We start from the raw sequence: 21,485 nt of genomic DNA, 5'->3' as shown, positions 1-21,485 counted from the left end.
GGCTTCTGTCAAGGAAACTTTTTTTTTTTTTATGATTTTATTTATTTATTCATGAGAGAAACAGAGAGAGAGAGAGGCAGAAACACAGGCAGAGGGAGAAGCAGGCTCCACACAGGGAGCCCGATGTGGGACCCGATCCCGGATCTTAGGATCACGCCCTGAGCCAAAGGCAGACGCTCAACTGCTGAGCCACCCAGGCATCCCTGTCAAGGAGACTCTTAGCAGTCAAAACCATTTGGGAATATAACTGTGATTCATGTATTTTAGGGTTTGGTTAGGCTTTTAGACTGGATTGGGAATCCCGATGCTCACCATTTAATGTGTTTTTGTTTTCCTGTGGGAAAAATATAGTCCAGTTTACAAGAAAATTTTTAGACCAGAACTCATTGGTGACGTTGAGGGAGCCTGGACCAAACCAGCACCGAGTTGCTTTATCAAAGGTCTATATAGTAAATGTCTCTCCACATTGACTAGTTAGGCAGTTCTCCATTACCTTTTCTTAACATTTTTTTCCTTTCTCTCTGAAGGTAATGAAGATTTGGTACTGGAGCATCAGTCTTGAGTCAGTTGAATAAAGCACACAGGATGAACTATTTGGGAGAAAGGGAGCAGCACATCCCTTTTCTCCTCTTTGCCTGCATTTGGTTCATAAATATGTCTTGGGGATTTTCTTCCACGTGGCTAAAGAGCATCTCCCATTTGTGGATGGGTAAACCCAGCTAGATGGCTATATTGTGTCTGTTTTTTTTAAAGATCTTATGAAACTTGTTAAAACTCCATTTTCATTTTTTTTTTTTTTTTTTTAAGAAATACTTCAATAGTTGTGTTTGCTCCTGAGAACCTTATAATTGCCCAGTGCTACTTGTACCGAGAGAGCATATCTGTTAGTTTGTTGTGGTTTCAGGTCTCTGTAGTTTCAAGGGTTTTATTTTCTCCCCCAAATCAAAGTATGTTTTTGGGGGAACACCTGGGTGGCTCAGTGGTTGAGTATCTGCCTTAGGCTCAGGGTGTGATCCTGGGATCTGGGATGGAGTCCCACATTGGGCTCCCTGCGTGGAGCCTGCTTCTCCTTCTGCCTCTGTCTCTGCCTCTCTCTCTCTCTCTGTGTCTCTCATGAATAAATAAATAAATAAAATCTTTAAAAAAAAAAAAAAAAAGCGTTTTCGGTAGCATTTTGCTCCTGCAAGTTTTCTGATCTGCTTTTGTAGAGTATTTGGGTGACTTAAGTTTGCTAAGCCCTCTGGCACAGCTGAAGGACTTTCAAACCCCCCCCCCCCCCCGCCTTTTACACAAAGTTTAAAGGGGTGGCCAAAATTGAAAGGACCTCAAAGGTCATTGGACCCTGTCCCTCATTTTGCATATGAAGAAACTGAGGTTCACTCTCAGATTGTAGAGTCTGGGTATCCCACCCAAGAGGGAGAAGAAGTTGTGCAGTAGAGGTTGTGTCTGCTGACTGATCTGAATGAAGATGGTGTCTCTACTGCTGAAAGGGTTGAGGAGGACCTCCCAGCCTCTCCCCCAGCTCGTCATTTCATTCACGTGGCAGTGTCATTAGTGATGCCTCCTCATTTCTCCATATGATTCCTTTGACAGTCAGTTTCCTGTACAAGAAACTGGAAGAGACCGGGGCAGCCCGGTGGCTCAGCGGTTAAAGCGCCTGTCTTCGGCCCAGGGTGTGATCCTGGAGACCCAGATTGAGTCCCACATCAGGCTCCCTGCATGCAGCCTGCTTCTCCCTCTGCCCGTGTCTCTGTCTCTGTCTCTCTCTCTCTCTCTCTCTCTCTCTCTCTTTGTATCTATCATGAATAAATAAATAAAATCTTTAAAAACAACAAAAAAGAAACTGGAAGAGACCAACGAGAAGATTTTATACCCGCTAGATCGCCTAGGTTAGATACGGGAAACCTGTGTCACCACATAGGAACCTTTGAAAAAAAAAAAAAATGATGTGGGCTGTTTACCAAGATTAGATCTTAGTCATTTATCTGCCCCCAAGGCCAGTGACCTTGAACAACTCCCTTGTGTCTGGATTACAGTTTTTCTAAGCAAGGGGTCTGGAATAGATGGTTTCTACAATTTTTTTCCCCTAGCTTAAAAAAAATACATATCTGACTTGTTTGTGTAGCTCTTCATAGTCTTGATTGAAGACCTAAACTCCACCCTCAGGCCCACCTGTATCCCGGGCTCTACTGGGAAAGGAAGAGGTCCAGAATTCTTCGGGGAGAACAGATGCCTTGCATGTGCTTTGTTTCTTTGTGTTAAGCTTTTCGTCTCTGTTAAAGGAGGTGGCGGAAGCTTAGAAGAAAGGGAAAGAATGAATTGGTAATTCTTGCCATCTGAAAGGGCATCTAGGTCCAGTAGATCCTTCGGGAGCAGAGGCAGGGAGGCTCCTAAGAGCTAGTCAGCCTGTTGCTAGCTCAACATTCTGACTGACTTTCTTCTTTCTGGGCTACAGTATCACTTTTGTGTGAGAGCAGGTTTTATTAAGGACTAGCTCATAAAGGATATTGTAGATTTAGGAATTCGGTAATTAACATAGTTTGGTAATTTCCTGACCTTTTCACCGTGGTTTCCTTCAGGATGGGCAGTGAGGGGAGTAGCAGATGAGCAAAATGAGAAATGTGACCTGGACCACATGGAAAGTAGGCTGACTTTTTAGTACCATTATCAACATCTTCTAGGTTTAGTGTTGATCTCCATTTAGGATGATAGTACAGCAGTAGGGATGCCTGGGTGGCTCAGCAGTTGAGTGTCTCTGCCTTTGGCTTAGGTCGTGACCCCGGGGTCCTGGGATCAAGTCCCACATGGGGCTCCTCTCAGGGAGCCTGCTTCTCCCTCTGCCTCTGCCTCTGTCTCTGCCTCTGTGTCTCTCATCAATAAATAAATGAAATCTTAAAAAAAAAATAGTGCAGCACCATAAATTTTCTTTTTATGAAAGTCTTCAGCTGTTGAGAAAGATAGAAAGAAGTGTACAGTCAACACCCAGTAGCTCCCGTGTCTGCAGCTAACATTTTGCTGTTACTGCTTTATCACCTGGGCATCTATGTGTCCACCCCTCTCTCCGTCCAAGATGCCGTGTTGTATATATATTTTTAAATGTATTTCAAAGTAGGTACAGATACTAGTCTGTTTCTCCCTAAACATTTCAGCATGTGGATCATTAGATACTCTCTTCCTTTGTTTTCTCTAATTCAATGAGAAAGAAAGCAAAGACATTCTGAGAAAGTCAGACTTGGAAGTTCAAGGGCTGCAATTTAAAGACCTGAATTGGAGATTATTAACTTTAAACAACTCCCTTTGCCATTTGTGTTTTGAAGTACCAGTGTTTCTATTACATATATACTTTAATGTGGTGAGAGTTAATTTTCCCTAGTAATCTGACATTTCCATTAGCTGGCCTTTGGGGGTTTAAATGTGGATCGTAAATACCATTTTTGGAAGGGTGTGTAAAACAGAGGGAAAGTCAAAGAAAATTATTGCTTTCGGAATAAAAAGTAGGGGAAGAAGAAAGAGTTCTTCAGGGGTGGGTTATTTTGTTTGTTTTAAGTTAGTAATCCTTTGATCTTGATTAATTATGAACTCCACTGAACTCTGGGCTCAGCAAAGCAGCCGACAATAAAAGCAAAATCATAAACCTAGATTCAGACTTCGGCCTCTCTCCTCCCAGGCCTCCCTCACCCCCACTTCCTACTGTGTGATCACCCTGAAACTCGGCCCTTCAGGACAGAACTATTCCAGTCTGAGAAGTAGATTCATTATATTTCAGTTCGAATATACATATATTTTTAAAGTAGTTTACCCAGGTCCAAGTTGTCCTGCTCTGGTGAAATTTTTTTTTTTTAAGATTTTATTTATGTATTTAAGAGAGTGAGCACCTGCACAGAGGGAGAGGAAGAAGCAGGTTCCCTGCTGAACAGAGAGCCGATGCAGGACTGGATCCCAGCACCCTGGGATCGTGACCTAAGCCGAAGGCAGACACCCAGCCACTGAGCCACCTGGATGCCCCCTGCTCTGAGGATTTTTGATAAAAACTCAGAAATCTTCAGTATCTACTTTAACAACTTTAATAAGCTGTTATGATTTAAAAAAAAAATCTTACCCTCACTTGCTAAAATGGTTTGCCTGAACCTAAAATTTCCCGTGTTAACATCGAGATGATCTGTGCATAATGCAGAGATAGAATTCACATTGAAATAAAACACACGCATATACATGTATATGTTTAATCTTGTTGCTTCAGTAACTAGCCTTAGCAGATATGATTCCTTTCCTAAGCGTGCGGGTTACAGGAGCAAGGAGCAGAGGCAGGCTGGCAACACGTCCACTTGGGTTTGGAAGTCTTGTTTGGTATAGATTTGCCTTGAAAGCAAGAGTCTAAATGTGAGTTAGACCCCTTTTGTGCTAGTATAATTCTTACTTGTGACAGAGCAGAGAATCATTTGATGCTGAGCTTTACAAAAGAAAGCTTTTCCAGAAAATTTTTTGACTTTGTTGAATTCAGTGGAATTGTAATTTTTTTAAAAAATTAAAAATTGTATCATATTTACTTCTTTGTTGTCAGAGTTTAATATTTGGGAACCAGTGTTTTAAAACTCAGATCAGGGCAGCCCGGATGGCCCAGCGGTTTAGTGCAGCCTTCAGCCCCGGGCCTGATCTGGGGACCTGGGATCGAGTCCTGCATCAGGCTCCCTGCATGGAGCCTGCTTCTCCCTCTGCCTGTGTCTTTGCCTCTCTCGCTCTCTCTCGGCCTCTCCTGAATAAATAAAAATCTTAAAAAAGTAAAATAAAACTCAGATCATTTAAACTCTTCCACAGCCTGCTATCAAGGTAATTAATTACCCCCATATAGATACTGGACAGATAAGAATATAGAGGTCCCATGTGGTTGGCCAGGACACCCACCTAGGATTTAAGGGCTCATGCTCAGGGATCTCCAGCTCCCTGATTCCCACCCCCCCTCCCAGGGTGAGGAAATTAGGATTTCTGCTATTAGTAGGAATTAGAGCAAAGAGTCTTCAAATTTCAAGAAAAATGGTTAGTTTCTTCACTGATTGTGTATCCCCACACACACACACTCACAGTAAACTACCAAGCCTGTCCTTCCCCATCACTCCAGGCTTGACCTCAGCGGGGCCTTTCTTCTAACTGTATGCATTAGTTACCTCAAGAGGTACTTGCTCAGGAAAGTTATATTGACGCAGGGAGAGTTGCCAAAGAGCCATTAAAAAAAAAAAAAATCTGTCTTTGATACAACTTCTGAAATTGCCTTTTCGCGTGCAAAGTTAAGATTTACTTCAGCAAACACTTCATTTGCCAGATTTAAAACTGCCCAGTGTTATGGTTTTAGGTTGTATATTAGCAGAACAGCCCTCATGCCTTATCTTTATTGTGCCCTAGTTGTAAGCAACTCCTCATCACGGATATTATATATTTAGTATTCTTGTGGCTGCTGAATTTAAGTGCTGGGTATATTTATTTTATTTTTTTTTTAAGATTTTATTTATTAGAGAGCACAAGCAGGGGGAGGGGTAGAGGGAGAAGTAGGCTCCCTTCTCAGCAGGGATGTGGGGATGTGGGGCTTAATCCCAGGACATCAGATCATGACCTGAGCCAAAGGCAGATGCCCAACCAACTGAGCCACCCAGGTGCCCCTAAGTGCCGGGTTTAAATGTTGGCAGGAAAAGTTTTGTTGTTTTTCGAAACTACAGCTCCATTCCTAAGACATTTGATATATTAAATCAAAAGATTTTTACAGAAGAAGAAGGAAAAAAAAAAAAACCCAAGAGCAGGATAAGTAGGATCCAGCCGAATCACTCTTTTCCTGTGGAGGATTCATACTTGTTCAAACTACAGGCGATAAAAGTTAGAGGTGAAATGAAAAATTTCATTTTGAGCTCAGTACAGTGGACTGAGTTTAATATAACTTTGTAAACCTTGCTGGGAAGGAAACTCAGAAAGGTGATTGCTGGCAGGCCCACGCACTGCTGTGGGCATCTCCACCTTCTATTCACACACCACAAAGGTTGGCCCTTAGACTGGGGGCTCTTGGCTGAGGTCGGGGCGCAGAGGCTCTCCCTGGCCTCGGCCGGCTGTCCGGTTTTCCAGCCTGGTGGAACTGTCGGGTGTGCTCCCAGGGCAGTGCTCCCAGGCTGCAAGGATGTCAGAGGACCCCTCAGTGCCTCTGGTATTTCCTCAACTATTTCCTCAAAGGCCTTGTTAAGCCACTGTAAAGCGTATGAGTCTAACGTCCAGTCTTGATCTTTGTCCTTTTTCTGTCTTTGTTTCATTTCCTTTCCTTGGCCATTACGGGTCACCAGACAGAGCAGCAAAGAAAGAGGGAACAGAGCGGTGGATGGCACGCTGCCTGGTACCCTCCACGTGGGCCAGCCCTGCAGAACGTCCATTCCTGAGGACATCTACAGGGCAGGTGCCTTGGCCCCGTGTGAGAGAGAATGTGCCAGAATGTCCAGTGCACGTGCTGCTTTGGCTCTTAAGGCCGGAAAGTGTAAAGTAGCACTTGAGATTAGAAAATGTGTCTATTTACAGTGTTGTAACTTAAAGGAAGATATTACAGAGGCACGGAGCAGGCTAAATTGGCACTCTGTTCAGGGTATGGGCATTTATTTTGAAGCCTAGATTCATTCACTGGCTTTGTCAACTAGGAGTTTGCGATCCTTTTTCTAAAGGAGTATTTTTGTATTCAGTGTCGATAGGAACGTAGAAATACCAGTGGCCGTATCTAATGAACTTGTGAGCTTTGGTTTTAAGATTACTAAAAGTAATAATCGTTCGTGTCTTGCTGGCAGTGTCCTTCACAATAATGGAGAAAGCAACCCTTTCCATTATGTGCATTAGAAAATGGTGTGTGGGTGAGTGAGTCTATTTATACGCTTCAGTGTAGCTAGGTAGCATAAACAACAAAGATGCTGTGTTCATATGTGGCATTTGAGGATGGGAAGGGACGTGCCCCATACCTCCCCCTCCGAGGGGGGGACTTGGAGGGCTCTAGTGACTTTGCAGAACAGCAGACAAGACTAACGTGGGGATTCCGCAAACATTTTCTCATACCCTCGCTCACGGGTTCTGAGCCCAGCACACAGTAAAGGAGGAGAACCTGTTCACACCCCTCTGGGGCTCCCATGGGACCCCAGGCTTGGAGCCTGTGCTGCTTCCTGGATGAAGTCAGTGTAAGACAAGCACCCACTACTACCATGACCTTTTGGGTACCACATTTATATATTGGGGTTCCGTTCCTGGAAACTCATTACATTACCATTTTTAAAACACCTGCATTGGCCCTGCAGATAGAACATAGAACAGCTCTGTCGTAACACCCTCTGGGGGCTTTGCTCTCTGCAAGGGCGAGATGAGCTGTGGCGTCTCAGAGAAGCAGCAGTACAACGAAGATGTCCTGTCTCGGTAAATCTGGCCCTGGGGAGAGTGCTTTGACACCAGGCGTCCAAAATCATGGTGTTAGTACCTGTTCGAGTATGTGGGTCCTTTTCCCAGCAGACACGGGGGTAGGGCAGTCCCCAGCACGACTGTGTGGCTGATGTCACAGATGTTCAGTAACTGTAGGGAGGGCTTTTTCTTAAGCAATCTTAGCCTACTTTTCAGCTTCCCCATCTCCAATATCCTGCAAAGCAGTTTTCTTTATGAAGCAAATGTTGGACATTCAGAAAATTCCTTCTATGCTTCTAATGCCTGCTCATCGGTGTTTGAGAGGAGAGCTGATGGCTTTGCCAGAATTGGCTGCTGCCAAGATCTAGCATGTTTAGTGGGCTTTTCGTGCCACGGTTTTCTATAGTGGCCTAACTGTACAGACTCCACATTTTAGTAGACATTAGGTGGACAGAGCAAGTGTCCTACCTCTAGTGGCTGGTACAGAGCTGAAAACTGTGTTAGCACCCTGCACAGAACTACATTATGGATAACTTCTTGCCTGTAATTTGAGAATGTATATATTTCTGAGACCAGAGCAGTCCACTTTTAAAAAATAAAGTAGTTGGTACTCACTGAAGTGTCACCCCTCCTGAAACCACCACCTGCTTAAATAGCATATGACCAATATCTGGCTTCTCGGTGCATTTGATTCCGCTGAAATAATTTGTTGATTCTAATTTTTTTTTTTTTAATCTTTATTCATGAGAAACACACAGAGAGGCAGAGACAGGCAGAGGGAGAAGCAGGCTCCATGCGGGGAGCCAGATGTGGGGGACTTGATCCTGGGTCTCGAGGATCACGCCCTCAGCCAAAGGCAGATGCTCAATCGCTGAGCCACTCAGGCATCCCGATTCTAATTTTTTTTTAAATGACGAGGCGTGTATTTCCTATTTCTGCACACATAGAATACTTGATATACGCATATGATCAATAACATCGAAGACTCTGTAAAATCTATAGGCACGAGGATGAGAGGGGGCGGGGGACAGTGCGCCTGGCTCCCCTGGAGGACCTGTGTCGTATTTGGCTCAGCGGGCAGCCGCTGGGTGTGCAGGGGAAGGGGGCCTGAGAGCCAGGATCCCGGCTAATACCCCCCCCCCCACCCCGCCCCGGGTCTGGTCGCGGCGAGCGGGAAGGAAGGGGGCAGGCATGCTGAGCAGAATGGGGAGAGAAAGGAGCCGCCTCGGCAGATGAGGGCTGGCCCTGAGGCGGGGGCCCTGGGCACTTTGGGGGCCGAGTAAGGGGCCCAGGCTCCGTCCCTGGGGCCAAGCGGGGCAGGGGCAGGAGCACGGCACCGCCTCGCACATGGCAGGTGGAATTCTTTTCCTCTACAGGTGTGCCCGAAACGGAGCCTCAAACCAAGTGTCTAGAAATCCGACTTGCATTGACAACTGCAGGAGCTCCGTTTTGGGATTTTCTTGTGTTGTCAAGGGCCTGACAGCCTCCCTGCTACTCTGCTCTCTGCCAGCTGAAAAGGGCCGGCCGTCTGGAAACCCACTCCTTTGTGGCCAGGGGAGCTGGTCTTCAGAGGACCTGTTTTGTCCCCAAAGTCAGACGTCTAGCAAAAAATAATTATGATGGCTGCAACTTACTGAACTTCCCAGTGTCGAGCACTTGGCCTCTAGCACTCTTCTCACCCCCTGAGACATGCCAGCAGGTCTATCCTCTCTGGGGTTTTTGCAGATGAGGAAACCTGAAGCTCCACCAGAGGATTCTTCAGCTACGGAGGTCAGGGTGCCACTGAACCTGTCTGGCTCTGAATGGCATTTACAGACCGAGGTGCCTCATCACCAAGTCCTACGATTCCTTTGTTTGCTTTGTTTACTTCTATATTGTGGGCCAGGCAGGGCCTGCTTTGAATCTGGAAGAGAACTTAGAACATAAAAGCCAAAGACCCAGACCTTGCTGTGTGCCCCCTTGGAATCCACACCTCCAAATAAAAAAAAAAAAAAATCTAGTTTTGAAATTGTTTTGCCTCCCCATCCTGCCATAGGATGTCCCCACCCTCTGTTGCACACTGACAGATCATAGAACAAATCTTACTTTTACAGATAAGCCCATGTGTTTGGAATGCAAAGCTTTTTCCTCAAAGAAATGACCTTTAAACAGCAGGTCTCCAGTTCAAGTCATAAAAGCCACTTTTACTCACAATGCACTGAAAGAGTATGATACTGTTTGGGTGGTAGTAGTCAGGTCCCATATGTAGTGACACGGAGTCTTTGGGGCACTTGAGCTCCAGTTCAGACACTAGGGCTCCATTCATTTGGTATTTAGATCGACACGTGGAACTTCACCAGATCCTAATGACTTACACTGGTTTAAGCAGTTGCTGCTTGCAGAAGCATTTTTTTAAAAATTTTGTTATTTTTGACAATAATAGCATTTTAAAAATTTCTTCTGAAGCATACCAGCACCATTTTTTCCCTGTGCAAATTTAAAAAAAAAAAAAAAAAAAAAACTAATCTGCCCTTGCCCTTCCTGTCTCATCCTCCCCCAAACAAACCAACATCTGGCTTAAACATGTTGTTTAATTCTTTCCAGAAAGAGACAGAGGGAAGGTAGGAAGGGAGTTTTCGTCCCGTATACCTTTTTGGTAGTTGAGTTCACTGATGTTTCTGTTCTGGGTGGGGTGAAGTGCCTGAGTAACATAAATACAGCACAGATAGGAAGCAGTTGGCATGTGGCCATGCAGCTGGATTATCCAGACATCCTTCACAGCTTTTAGTGCAACACTTTATCCCCTGGCTTGTTTTAAATAGCCAGATGCCTCCCTTAATGCTGGCTGATGGGGTTGTTGCCGGAGAAGATGGGCTGGGGGGGCTCTGTTCCCCACCCCCCCAGCACGCACACCCCATCACAGAGAGGTCTATGCTCTTGGGAAGGGACACAGGAGGAATTAGGGCCAGAGAGAATGTGGCAGGCTGCAAGCAAAGACCAGAATTAGCAGCTCCTGTAGTCTGGAGGCCAAGGGGTGGAGTATTTTTTTTTTTTTTAAATCTCCAATAAATGAATACTCTTTGGAAGTAAGTTCATGGCACCAACATAAGTAATGCCAACTTCCCTTTTTCCCTGTTTACTTTATCCCCTCAAAGGAAAGGAGACAGCAGACAGCTGCAACACCAAAAAATGTAAAAAAAAAAAAAAAAAAAGTTTTAACAAGAGGTGTGTAGAGTTTCAGATATTCACCTTGGCCATTTCCTATCAGGATGAACCCATAGTACGTTCCCAGAAGATCTGAGAAAGCCGTGTGTTTCATCTTGGAGAGTTACAAATTCTGGGGACCTTTAGTTTTTCTAGAATGAATGGAGTATGGGTGGGAGGGGGAGGAATGTATTTTCAACTTTTCTGCATGTAACTAATCTAAATGAATGTTATCAAGAGATTAGGAATATGGGTTTGAATCATGAGACGAGCGGATTAATGAGAGACACCACCTGATTATTAAATTTACTTTTCTTGTTAATGAAATCTTTATCCTATCCCAACTAAGCTATTTTGGCTGATAAGCGAATGAGTATTGAATATTTTTTTTCTTGGGATCCCTGGGTGGCGCAGCGGTTTAGTGCCTGCCTTTGGCCCAGGGTGCGATCCTGGAGACCCGGGATCGAATCCCACGTTGGGCTCCCGATGCATGGAGCCTGCTTCTCCCTCTGCCTGTGTCTCTGCTTCTCTCTCTCTCTCTTTCTCTCTCTCTCTGACTATCATAAATAAATAAAATTTTTTTAAAAAATGCATGCTATGAATATTTTTTTCTTGGAGATTTTGCTAGCTACTAATAACTTTTTAATATTTAAATATGTAAATATTATGTATCTAGCCCATTCATTCCACAGCCTACCACATATAAAACACATGCTGTGGGTTCTAGGAATGTAGCAGTGAACAAAAAGCGCAAAGGCTCTGCTCCATGAAGTTTACATTCTAGTTGGGAAAAGTGGGCAAATAGGGTGGATGTTGTTTTAGTAGCATGTAGAAAGATAAAGAAGGATGAGAAGATTTAAGAGATTGGAGGGTGTTACTGTATATAAAGCAGAGAATCTTCCCTGATGAATTAATCTTGGGCAGAGACCTGAATGAAATAAGGAAATGAGCTGAGTTAGTGGGGAGAGAAGGGTGTGTGTGGGGAAATAGCAAGTGCCAAGGCCCTGAGGTCATAGTGTGCTTAATATGGAGGACGAGGGCAATGGGACTGAGGTAGAAAGAACAAGGAAGAGAGTGATAAGTGCTTGAGTTTGATTTTTTTACTCGGAGTAATGTAGGAAGCTATTTGATGGTTTGTTTGAGGAAAGTATCATAATCTGACTCACCTTTCTATTTTCTTAGGACGTTGGGCACGTGTGGACATAGGAAGGCCAGGTAGGAGGCTGTTGAAATAGTCTGAAACATGATGGTAGCAGGGATTAGGCCAGTGTCGATGGGGGTAATAAAAAGTAGGTTCTGGCTGTATATCCAGGAGACAACCCAGTAGAATAAGAAGGTATTGAGAATTAAGAGTTCAATCTGAAACATGTTGCTTGAGATGCCTGCCAGATGCCCTAGGCAGTTGATTTTACTGACCTGAAGCTCAGGGAAGAGGTCTGGGTGAAAATGTGAATTTGGGCACTATTAGGCCCTAGAAGAATTTTAGGTAGGGTGGTTGGCCCTGGCTTGGGCTATGGATGGTTTAGCCATAGTTAAAGGAGAGAGTCAGAGAGTACTGGTGCAGAGTAATAGTGGGTACAGGTGCAAGGTCCCTTCTGACTTTGCCTATTTCCCCAGGGCAATTAAAGGAAGCTCATCCATCATCCGAGAGGGACAGGCTAGGTGGACCTATGAAATGATCTTCTTGGGGACAGATGAGGGAAATGTATCAGCATGCTGGGGGGCACTTACGAGCCCACTTGAGGTTAGTGACATTAAAACTAGACCTTTGTCTTAAAAAACAACAACAACAACAACAAAAGGACACCTGGGTGGCCCAGCAGTTGAACGTCTGTCTTCAGCTCAGGCGTGATCCCGGAGTTCTGGCCAGGATCGCTGCATGGAGCCTGCTTCTCCCTCTGCCTGTGTCTCTGCCTCTCTCTGTGTGTCTCTCAGGAATAAATAAATAAATCTTTTAAAGAAATAAAATAAAACTAAGACCTATGAACAAAGTCGTGTTCAACAGCCTGGGTGGGGCATGGAGTTAAGTAAGTAGATGGTGGAATTTCACCAGGGTTGGGGTCTCACCAAGCATTACAGTGAAGAAAGAGAGGGTGATGTGTTGTTTTTGTACAAAAGCGTGTTGTGATAGATTATGGAACATAAATTGAGCAGTGAATCGAGTGAGAACATGAAAGATATGGGGTCGGGGGACGTGGTCAGAGCGATAGATGGTTGGTCCCAGTGGGGTGAAGACTTGTAGGAATGTGGAGAGAGTGAGCTGCAAAGTTGGGAAGTGGTAGCTGGAGAGCAGGATGCTTGAGGTTGAGTTTAAGGAAGTGATGCAGAGACTGGTGATGACAAGGTCGCTGTGTGACCTGGGCTTGGGTTACATAGGTTAGGGGTAAGACAAGGGCGTTGAGGAAGAGTTCCAGAAACTAAGAAGCCAAAGAAAAATGTCCTCTGTATGAATAAGGAAATTACCAAGAATCACAGCAGGGATCATGGTGGAGAGATGGAGGGACAGTTTGTAAATGTCTTCCTGGAATGAGGGAAGGGATGTGGCCCAGAGGTCTGTGGAAGATTGAAAAGGAGGGTACTGGGGGCATGGTCAGACCTGTGAGTCTCAGAGGAACTGGAGAGCACGCCAGTAGCCTGGACTACCCCGCCCCACCTCGCCCCACCTCGCCCCACCTCTAGGCTTAGCGTGGAGGGATGCAGGAGAGAGACCGTGGCCCCAAGTCGTGGGCCCCAGGAGCTCAGCCCCAGAACACGCTTCCATTCAGGTTAAGAAAGTGGAAGGAACTTCTGTGAGGTACCCAGAGCAGTCAAAATCATAGAGACAGAAAGTAGAATGGTGACTGCAGGGCTGGGTGGGGTGGGGGGAGTACGGGGAGTTAGTGTTGAATGGGTCTGCAGTTTCAGCTTGGGAATATGAAAACCATCGTTCTGGAGACCATGGTGGCGACACTGCAGAGCAATGGCAGTGTACTTGGTGCCCCAGACTCTCACCATTAAAAGGTAAAATGTTATCTCATATGTATTTTACCTGTTTTAAAAATGAAAGGAATGATAAGGAGGTATCAGGGAGCACGGAGGCATGGTGGAGGGGAGTAGAGTCACAGGAAAAGTTGAGGCACAAGGGAGTCACGGGAAACCTGGGTGAGTGCGGGGTGAGCAGGGGTGTAGGGCGGTGGCCTCTGGTAGACTGGAGATGGCAGTGGCCGGGCGCTGGCTGGCGTGGGGGGTGGCCGAGGGTCTTCCCTCAGTCCCGAGGACAGAAGGCCTTCTGTGTTAACTCTGCATCGTTATTTCCCCCAGAATCTGGCCCAGTGCCTGGCATATAGAAGATGTGAATATATGTTTGAATGAGTAAAAAAATGAATTCTGTCCAAAGAAAGAAAACAGCAAATGAGAATTTAAAGGGCCTTGCCGAGACACCCAAGCGCGTTTCCCCAAAAACGATGAAGAATGAAAAGAGCTAGAGTTGGTCTCTGGAGAAGAAAGAGGATTTTTGGCAAATGTGCAAAAGAACTTCTTGCGAAATTGAAGTTTAGACTGGAAAAAATAAAATCATAAACAGAAGGCAACACATGTGTAGAGGGTATTGGGACTGAAATGCTTTCCCACCTACATACATGATCGCATGGTGAATGTGCGATTCGGGAGGGAATTATCCTGTTCTTGTGCTAAATCAAAAGATTATTAGTTTTAAAAAAAATGTTAAGCCTAGGCCATTCATTGTAAACTAAGTTTTAAGGGTTGAAATGGTAATATCCTCTTAAGTTAATAGGTTTGTCTTTCCTAACTTACAGATAACAAATTACAGCAATGAGCTCATTTATTTTATTAATACAGCCCAGAAACTAGAGAATGTTATGCCTGCGTATGTCTTCAAAGACTCACAATTTTTTTTAAGAATTACTGGGTGTCTTTAAAAATGTATATTTGCCGTGTGTTTAGTTTAAGTGTTGGGTTTCCCCCCCTTACATTGAGAAGCTACCCTCTACCGTTGCTGCGAGGCATTGATTTTCTTTCGATGAGTCCAGAAACATGCTGGCTGGTGGTCCCCTTGCATTGTGAAACATGTCCTGCAGCTGCCAGACCATTGTCATGCCCCGTTCTTCTTGTTGTCGTTTTAGTGACAGCTATATTGTGCGTGTCAAGGCTGTGGTTATGACCAGAGATGACTCCAGCGGGGGATGGTTCCCACAGGAAGGAGGCGGGATCAGTCGCGTGGGGGTCTGTAAGGTCATGCACCCCGAAGGCAATGGACGAAGCGGCTTTCTCATCCATGGTGAACGACAGAAAGACAAACTGGTAATGGCAGACATGCAACGCATGGGTTTTTAAATCAGCAAACGACTGATTGCTTTATGTTTAATCATAGCCCTCTTCTCATAGGTTTGGTGGTGGTGGTTACAGTCATCCCCACCCCCCCCCCCCCGTGTCCCCACCCCCACCCCCACCCCTTATTTCTCTGACTTCAAACTGTTGTGAAAGCTTCGGAAGTTAGAGCTCTGGAGCTGTTGTCAAATGCAAAACCCTGGCCTTCCTGCGGAGGCACTTTTTACCACACTCCAGACACCGCAGGTGCTTAGAAGTCGTGTATTTGGCTGTCTTTGTGCGTCTTTGATTAATTCCGCTGTCTTTCTGTCACTGTAACAAGATACTCAAAACAGAAGTGTGTTCTTTGTTTTGAATCACACTGTCGGGAGCTGTGAGGTCGGGTTTTTTTTTTTTTTTCTTCGTGTTTTTTTGTTTGTCTTGTTTGTTTTGTTTTTTTAAATGTAGGGTTTCTTCGTGGAGCATGCCATCAAGGCTTGGCTGGTAAAAGGTCAGGTGCGAAGGCTGAATGTCACCCGACATGTGGTTACTTGTCAGTACTGTTTATTGAAAAAATACTGTAGCTTTGGTTTCATACACTAATGAATAAAACATGTTTGGATAAAAGTAGTGGTATCACACATCTCTAATAATTCTACGTGCTTATTAAATACGTACTTTGGAGAGTGATCGTTACTCTTTCACGAGTGGAGCATTGGTAGTTCATAACCTACAGTTCCACGAAAGAACTTGGGTGTCCAGGTTTAAGTTAGGAAGAAATCTATGATGCGAAGAAAAATTGAATGTCCGAGCCTATTTTTAATTGGTGGCCTTGAACCTGAACATTGCTCCTCTCTGTCCTGTTTGATCCTGGAGTCTATACTGAGAAGCCAACTGTTGCTTCACAACGTGCAGGATCGTATTGGATCTCACCAGGGAAAATAGCAAGATTCCACAGGAAACGTCCGTGTTACGTCTGAGACCCTTGACAGCGAGCGTGTTGTTGAGTTTTATGTGTTAAATGTACAAATGTAATCTTCTTTTGCAACCACTTCTTTCTGTTTAAAAAAGTTACCAAATAGATAAGACAGGACAATTTGTAAATGTTATATATAGATTAACAGAAATGCTATTTTCACACTTGATTCGTTTCCAGAAAGAAGATGAATGAAAGTTTAAAAGGGAGAACATAAGCTCATTTTAAGAAGGGTGTCCATTCAGGAAATTCCCTACCCATTAGTCAAATAATCAAAATGTCCTTATTTGCAATATATTCTCAATAAAGGCAATATGACCACGCTACCAGTAAGAAAGTAAGATAACTACCATTTAGCTGACATCTGCCATGTGCTAAATACAACACTAGCCCTTTAGTTAGGTGACATCACCGTGTCCTTACAATAGCCTGGATAATTATAAGTGAAAAAAATTGAGATTCAGAAATTCCCCTTGTTCTTGGGGGACCCATCCTTCGGACCTGGAACCAGTATTTGATACCTGTCACTTTGACCCTAAAACTGAGCCAAAGTCACATGTGTACAACTGCCGTTAGTAGTTTCTCCCTGATGTGCTTATTTTTATTTTTACATAGCTCTGACTTGGAGCTTGCCAACAATTTTGTATCTCATTTGCTTTGCCTTAGCAAATTTTCTAGTTGCTGGTATCAGGTTGATGCAACATTGTTTATTTGATCATCTCCTTAGGGTTATTATCATTGTTAAGGTGCTTTTCCTCCCTGGCACCCACCCACGCACCCACCCAGCATTACCTTCCTGCATTCTCCACATTTACTATTTTCTTGGAATAATTTAGAGCGTCAAATTTGTATGGCTTTGGATACTTGTACAAAGAACTGCTACCAGCATGGATGAGAATTTCCTTTAACACATGGAGGGTCCTATATTTTAAGTCTTGACCAATTTGACAGAGTAAGAGTGGTATCATGTCATTGAGCACTAATGGTATTGATGTTTTTCTACCTGTTAAACAGCTATGAATTATCTGTCGTGTCCGTTGGGGGCCTTATTTTTCTCCTTGCTATACATGCCCTCTCCTATAAGAAAGATACTCCTTTTCATCGGCCATATTTACTGCAAATACTCTTATAATTTGTTGCTTACTTTTTTGTTTTGGTGTTCCTTTTCAACAAAAATTTTAATAGGATTTTTTTCCACTTCTTCCCTTTTTATTTTTATTACTACTTTTGTGTTAGCAAATTATCGTGCCTGAGCAGCGAAGTCTTTTTAGATCTATTTTTTCTTGATAGTTTCACAATTTGTCAGAGAATATGTCAACGTAGCATGGCCTTTAGATTGTCTCATCCAGCCCCTTTGTTTTAGAAATATAATTACAAACTTGTATGTAACCACTGACTTGTACCTAATAATTGTAAACTTCTACCATTTTGGTCAAGGCCCTTTATGTAAAATAAAACCTCAGTTAAACTCCTGTAACATTCGGAAGGAGGAAGATACTTTTTATCTCCACCTTGCAGTGGGGAAACTCAAGGCTCCAAGAAGTGATCCATTTCCTTGGTCTTAAGCACGTGGTCATTAGCAGAGCCTACATTAGAAACCATTTCATTATAAGGCCAAAATCTGGGCCCTCACATTAACTCTACATGGTAATATGACAGTCCTGGTTGTGGACCAACTCCTATTATTTGTTGCTATGGTACAAGGATTGTGTGCCTCATCCCCCCATCCTCCCCACCCTGTCATGTTTCTCTGTCACTCCATTTCTCTTGCTGTGCCCTTTATATTCTGTGACTCTACACTTCCAGACTTTTAGATGCCCTCACACTGAAATCACACACCCCCATATACCCAGTGCTTCTCCATCTCTCTACCCCTTACACTCTGGGAAATTCTGGACTCTTCTACTTGGTGGTACTTAACTCTGACACCCCCACCACCCCCGCCCTGTCCCACGACACACACACACACACACACCCTTTGGAGTTGTGGTGACTCCTTTGGCCTCCAAGCTGCCTATTAGAGGGCATGAACCCCACATGGGAGCCTCCAGATGGCATAGGTTGTTGAAGGACCCCCTCCCCCCCACACACAAAGTGGTGGAATGGTGAGGAGAGGGTGGAGATCATTTTTGGATGGATAGTATATCAGAGTTGGTAGTATTCCAACTAGGACCAGAAATGACTTTTTCTGATAGAAACAGCATTATCACTAGTTTTCCCAACGTAGTGCAGTTCTAGAATTTAGCACTTTGGTTCTTGTTGTTATTTGAATTATAAGTTGAAGCCTGCGAACAGAACTACCATTGTTTCGGTGTGGACAGTCTGTGTTCCAGACATTCATTCAGAAATGGTTATATGGATAATTTTTTTTTTAAGCTGGGACAATTAAGTTTTCCTGAGAAATGATATATAAATGTAAAATTTCTGAGTTGAATTATTTTAGATAAAGTAGAGAAGTTTACTCCTTACATCCCATGAGAAACCACCCTGTGAAGATGAATCACAATCTAAAAGGTTGGTCATTCCACTCGTTGTACATGTGCAGGTCTGTGAGCATACGTGCACGTTGGGTGGGAGTTCCAGCTGGTAGAGCTCTTTGGGCGACAATTTGGCAGGATGTTCATTTTAAATGTATGTACTTTTTAACCTGCAATTTCATATTTAAACCCAATCCTAGAGTGTTAGACTTAGACACAAAGATTTAAGGAAAGCAAAGTTTCTCATTTTTTGGTCCCAGGATCCCTTTTTACTCTAAGAATGTATTGATGCCCCTAAAAGGCTTTCATTTTTTGAGGTATAGCTACTTATTTTTACCATATTAGAAATTAAAATCTAAATTTTAAAAATTACTTACAAGTCACTATATAGCTATTTTCCAGAATAAAAACAATTGGAGGAAAAGAGTAGCATTGCTTTATATTTCTGCGAATCTCTTAATATCTGACTTAATAGGGAATTGCTGGATTCTGAGATCTACTCCTGCTTTCAAGCTGTTGCCGTTTGTTGTTTTGGTCGAAGTTTATGAGGAAGACCCAGCTTCACACAGATGAGTAGTTCAAAAAGGGAGAAAAATATTAATAGCCTTTTCAGGATATTAGATGTAGATGTACTTGGATACCACACCAAAACTCGGCTTGGAGTAAGTAGTTTCTGAGATGTGTGATCTGAATCCACATTGATGAACTTTTCATACTGTTACAGTAAAATCTACTGGTTTATCTTTCACTTTGAGTGGACCTTTTACTCATCCCTGATTTTGTAACATCATGTCATTTGAAAAATAATGGTTTACTGAGTGCCGCAGATCTTCCAGATGTTGATACATTTAACTCTATAGTATCAGAAAGTCAACATTTCTCAACATCACCACTAATATCATTAGAAAAGTTAAATGTTGGGAAGCTGTCCAAAATTCTAATTTCACTGGAAAGTGCAGGTTTTAGTATCGGCAACAGATGCCTCCAGTTGTTTGCCTTGAAGTGACGGGCTCGCCGTGTTCCTTTTCAAGAAAGTATCTGCCAGATCCCGGGGCCAAGTCAACCGTAGTTCATCCGCCGGTGGTTCTTTCAAGGAAACCTGGTGATCCGTGAAGAAGGCCGTTAGTCCAGGTCACACCCGAAACAGTGGCACAAGGACCTTTCCTTGAGACAGTCTTCGTCCATATGCAGCAGGCGGGACAAGCTGTGAGAAATGCCCCGCCCTTCCGTCCCTGTCCCGCATCCTTGGAGCCCGGAGCCCTGCCGGCTTCCTCTCCAGCAGAGCAGCACCGCCCAGCGCACTGAAGGCAGAGGCAGAGGGGACAGTCCCATCATGTGCGCCTCCCGTTTCGCCTCACAGGCTAAAAGCCGAGTTCAAGGGTCCCGATTGAATACCTGCTAACTGCTTTGAGGACACGCCGACGTGAGCTGGCCTCACCCGGCCTGAGTGGCCAAGCCGAGCCCCGCGGTCGCCAGTTCGCTGCCCCCCCCCCCCCCCCCCCCCCCCCGCCCATGCAGGCGCCGCTGCCGCCCCAGCCCCACTCGCTGTGCCTTTCGCGTCCTCGCCAGCAATGCTCAGAGTGAAAAGGCCAAGAAAGAAAACAAAAAAGGTCTTACTCTGTGAAAATAATAGTTTTGCCATCCTGGACCCCGTGACGCGAGTCGGGGTAGGAGAGGACAGTCCTCCCAGGAGCGCACGGGACAGGACTGGGGACGTGGAGAGGATGTTCGCTCCAGCGCTGTCCCCGGAGTGACCGGCCAGAGCCCGAGCGCCCGTCAGGGTACGGAGAGCGGCCGGCGATCCTACGTGGCCTGCTGAGCTTCCCTGTGTCAGCTCCAAGGTTCGTCCTCCAGGAAGGTAACAGGCAAGCGGCAGAGCCAGTTACAGTGTGGCCGCGTTTAAAGTGGCTCACGCGCAGGCTTCCGTGCATAGAAAGAAGGCGCAGAAGGGGGCAGGAAGGGGCCTGGCCCTGTGTCCCCCCCGGGCGGTGGCCAGCTCTGGAGGGAGAGAGGAACAAGCATGGAGCCCTCATGGATCTCAGATTTTTTTAAAGCTCCCAGCGAGAATCTATAATCCCTTTTCTCTCCCCGTGCATCTCGATTAAAAGGATAACTTGTTAAAGCCTTTCTCAAGTTTTGAGTTAATGCCAAACTCCACTAGAAGGTTTATACCTGCGAAGGTGAAAGCATCTGAACTTTTTCCTTTTTCTCACTAAACAGATAGGTAATGATGTTCTTTCCTGTAACAAGGACACAAAGAGAGGGTATTGGGTCCCCTTGCCCTCACTGATCTTAGATGGCCGAACTTTTCTAAGAATTCTGTAACTCCTCTAAGAAAATTTACCACTGGGAGAATTTTTGAACCTGGAAAACATCAACCAAAGACTAATGTTTTTTCACCCTAAAAACACGGAGAGGGGCGCCTGGCTGGTTCAGTCAGTAGAGCATGAGACTCTTGACCCCATCGGGGTCATGAGTTCAAGCCCCATGTTGGGGTAGAGTTTACTTTAAAAAAAATAGAGAGAAACTGGAAGTCTGTTTTTTACAAAAAGTTTATTTTGAGACTTTGAATTGAGACTATTAAATTCTAAAATAGATAACATTTGTTGGTTAAAGCCTTGGTTATTTGGATTTCCCCAATTTGGAATGGGGCTGGGCTGACATTTAATCATTGCACTATTCTTAGAGAAAAATGGCCATAATAAGCAATTTAATCATAAATAGAACTATGTGAGGGGACTTTTGTCTTCTTTCAATACAATGTGATAAAGTGAACTGCTGGGATCTCCGTTTGATATACCAATGTCACCATTATACTCATCTATTTATTAAGTCGGGGACCATTTATTAGGCAGCGCTTAATTTCTGTTTGCTTAGATGTATTCTTGAAACTTGTCTGCATTTAAAGTTACTCTCTAATTTGAACTTATACTAATTTAGGCAGGGCTTTTACTCTTTCCCTCTGCTTAGTCTAAAATTAATAAGGTCTGATTTTGTTAAATGTGGAGCTTTGCCAGAACAAGATCAAAGCAATGAAAACTTAGCAAAATCATCTTAGTATACCTAATGAAGCCGTAGGAGTAAATACTGTCCCTATTTTGGTTTGTGTGTGTGTGTGTGTGAATAAAGAATGAAGTTTACAT

At 44.3% G+C, this 21,485-nt stretch overlaps 1 protein-coding gene across 4 annotated transcripts in view; it reads left to right on the top strand.

Moving 5' to 3' along the window:
* The window catches only part of SPRED2 (sprouty related EVH1 domain containing 2), a 115,242-nt gene that overhangs the window by 69,556 nt on the left and 24,201 nt on the right, over window positions 1-21,485 (top strand). For 3 of the 4 annotated variants that reach the window (XM_025469556.3, XM_035721707.2, XM_025469565.3), the window contains exon 2: window positions 14,706-14,883. In XM_025469556.3, coding sequence (XP_025325341.1) covers window positions 14,706-14,883 — 178 coding nt within the window. Of the gene's footprint in view, window positions 1-11,766; window positions 11,800-14,705; window positions 14,884-21,485 lie in introns of all 4 variants that reach the window. The other variant, XM_049115590.1, reaches the window with a different exon arrangement.

Source organism: Canis lupus, chromosome 10 (assembly GCF_003254725.2).
Source record: "Canis lupus dingo isolate Sandy chromosome 10, ASM325472v2, whole genome shotgun sequence".
NCBI lineage: Eukaryota > Metazoa > Chordata > Mammalia > Carnivora > Canidae > Canis > Canis lupus.
The sequence above is the reverse complement of the archived record's forward strand: the minus strand, read 5'-3'. Positions and strand labels throughout refer to the sequence as shown.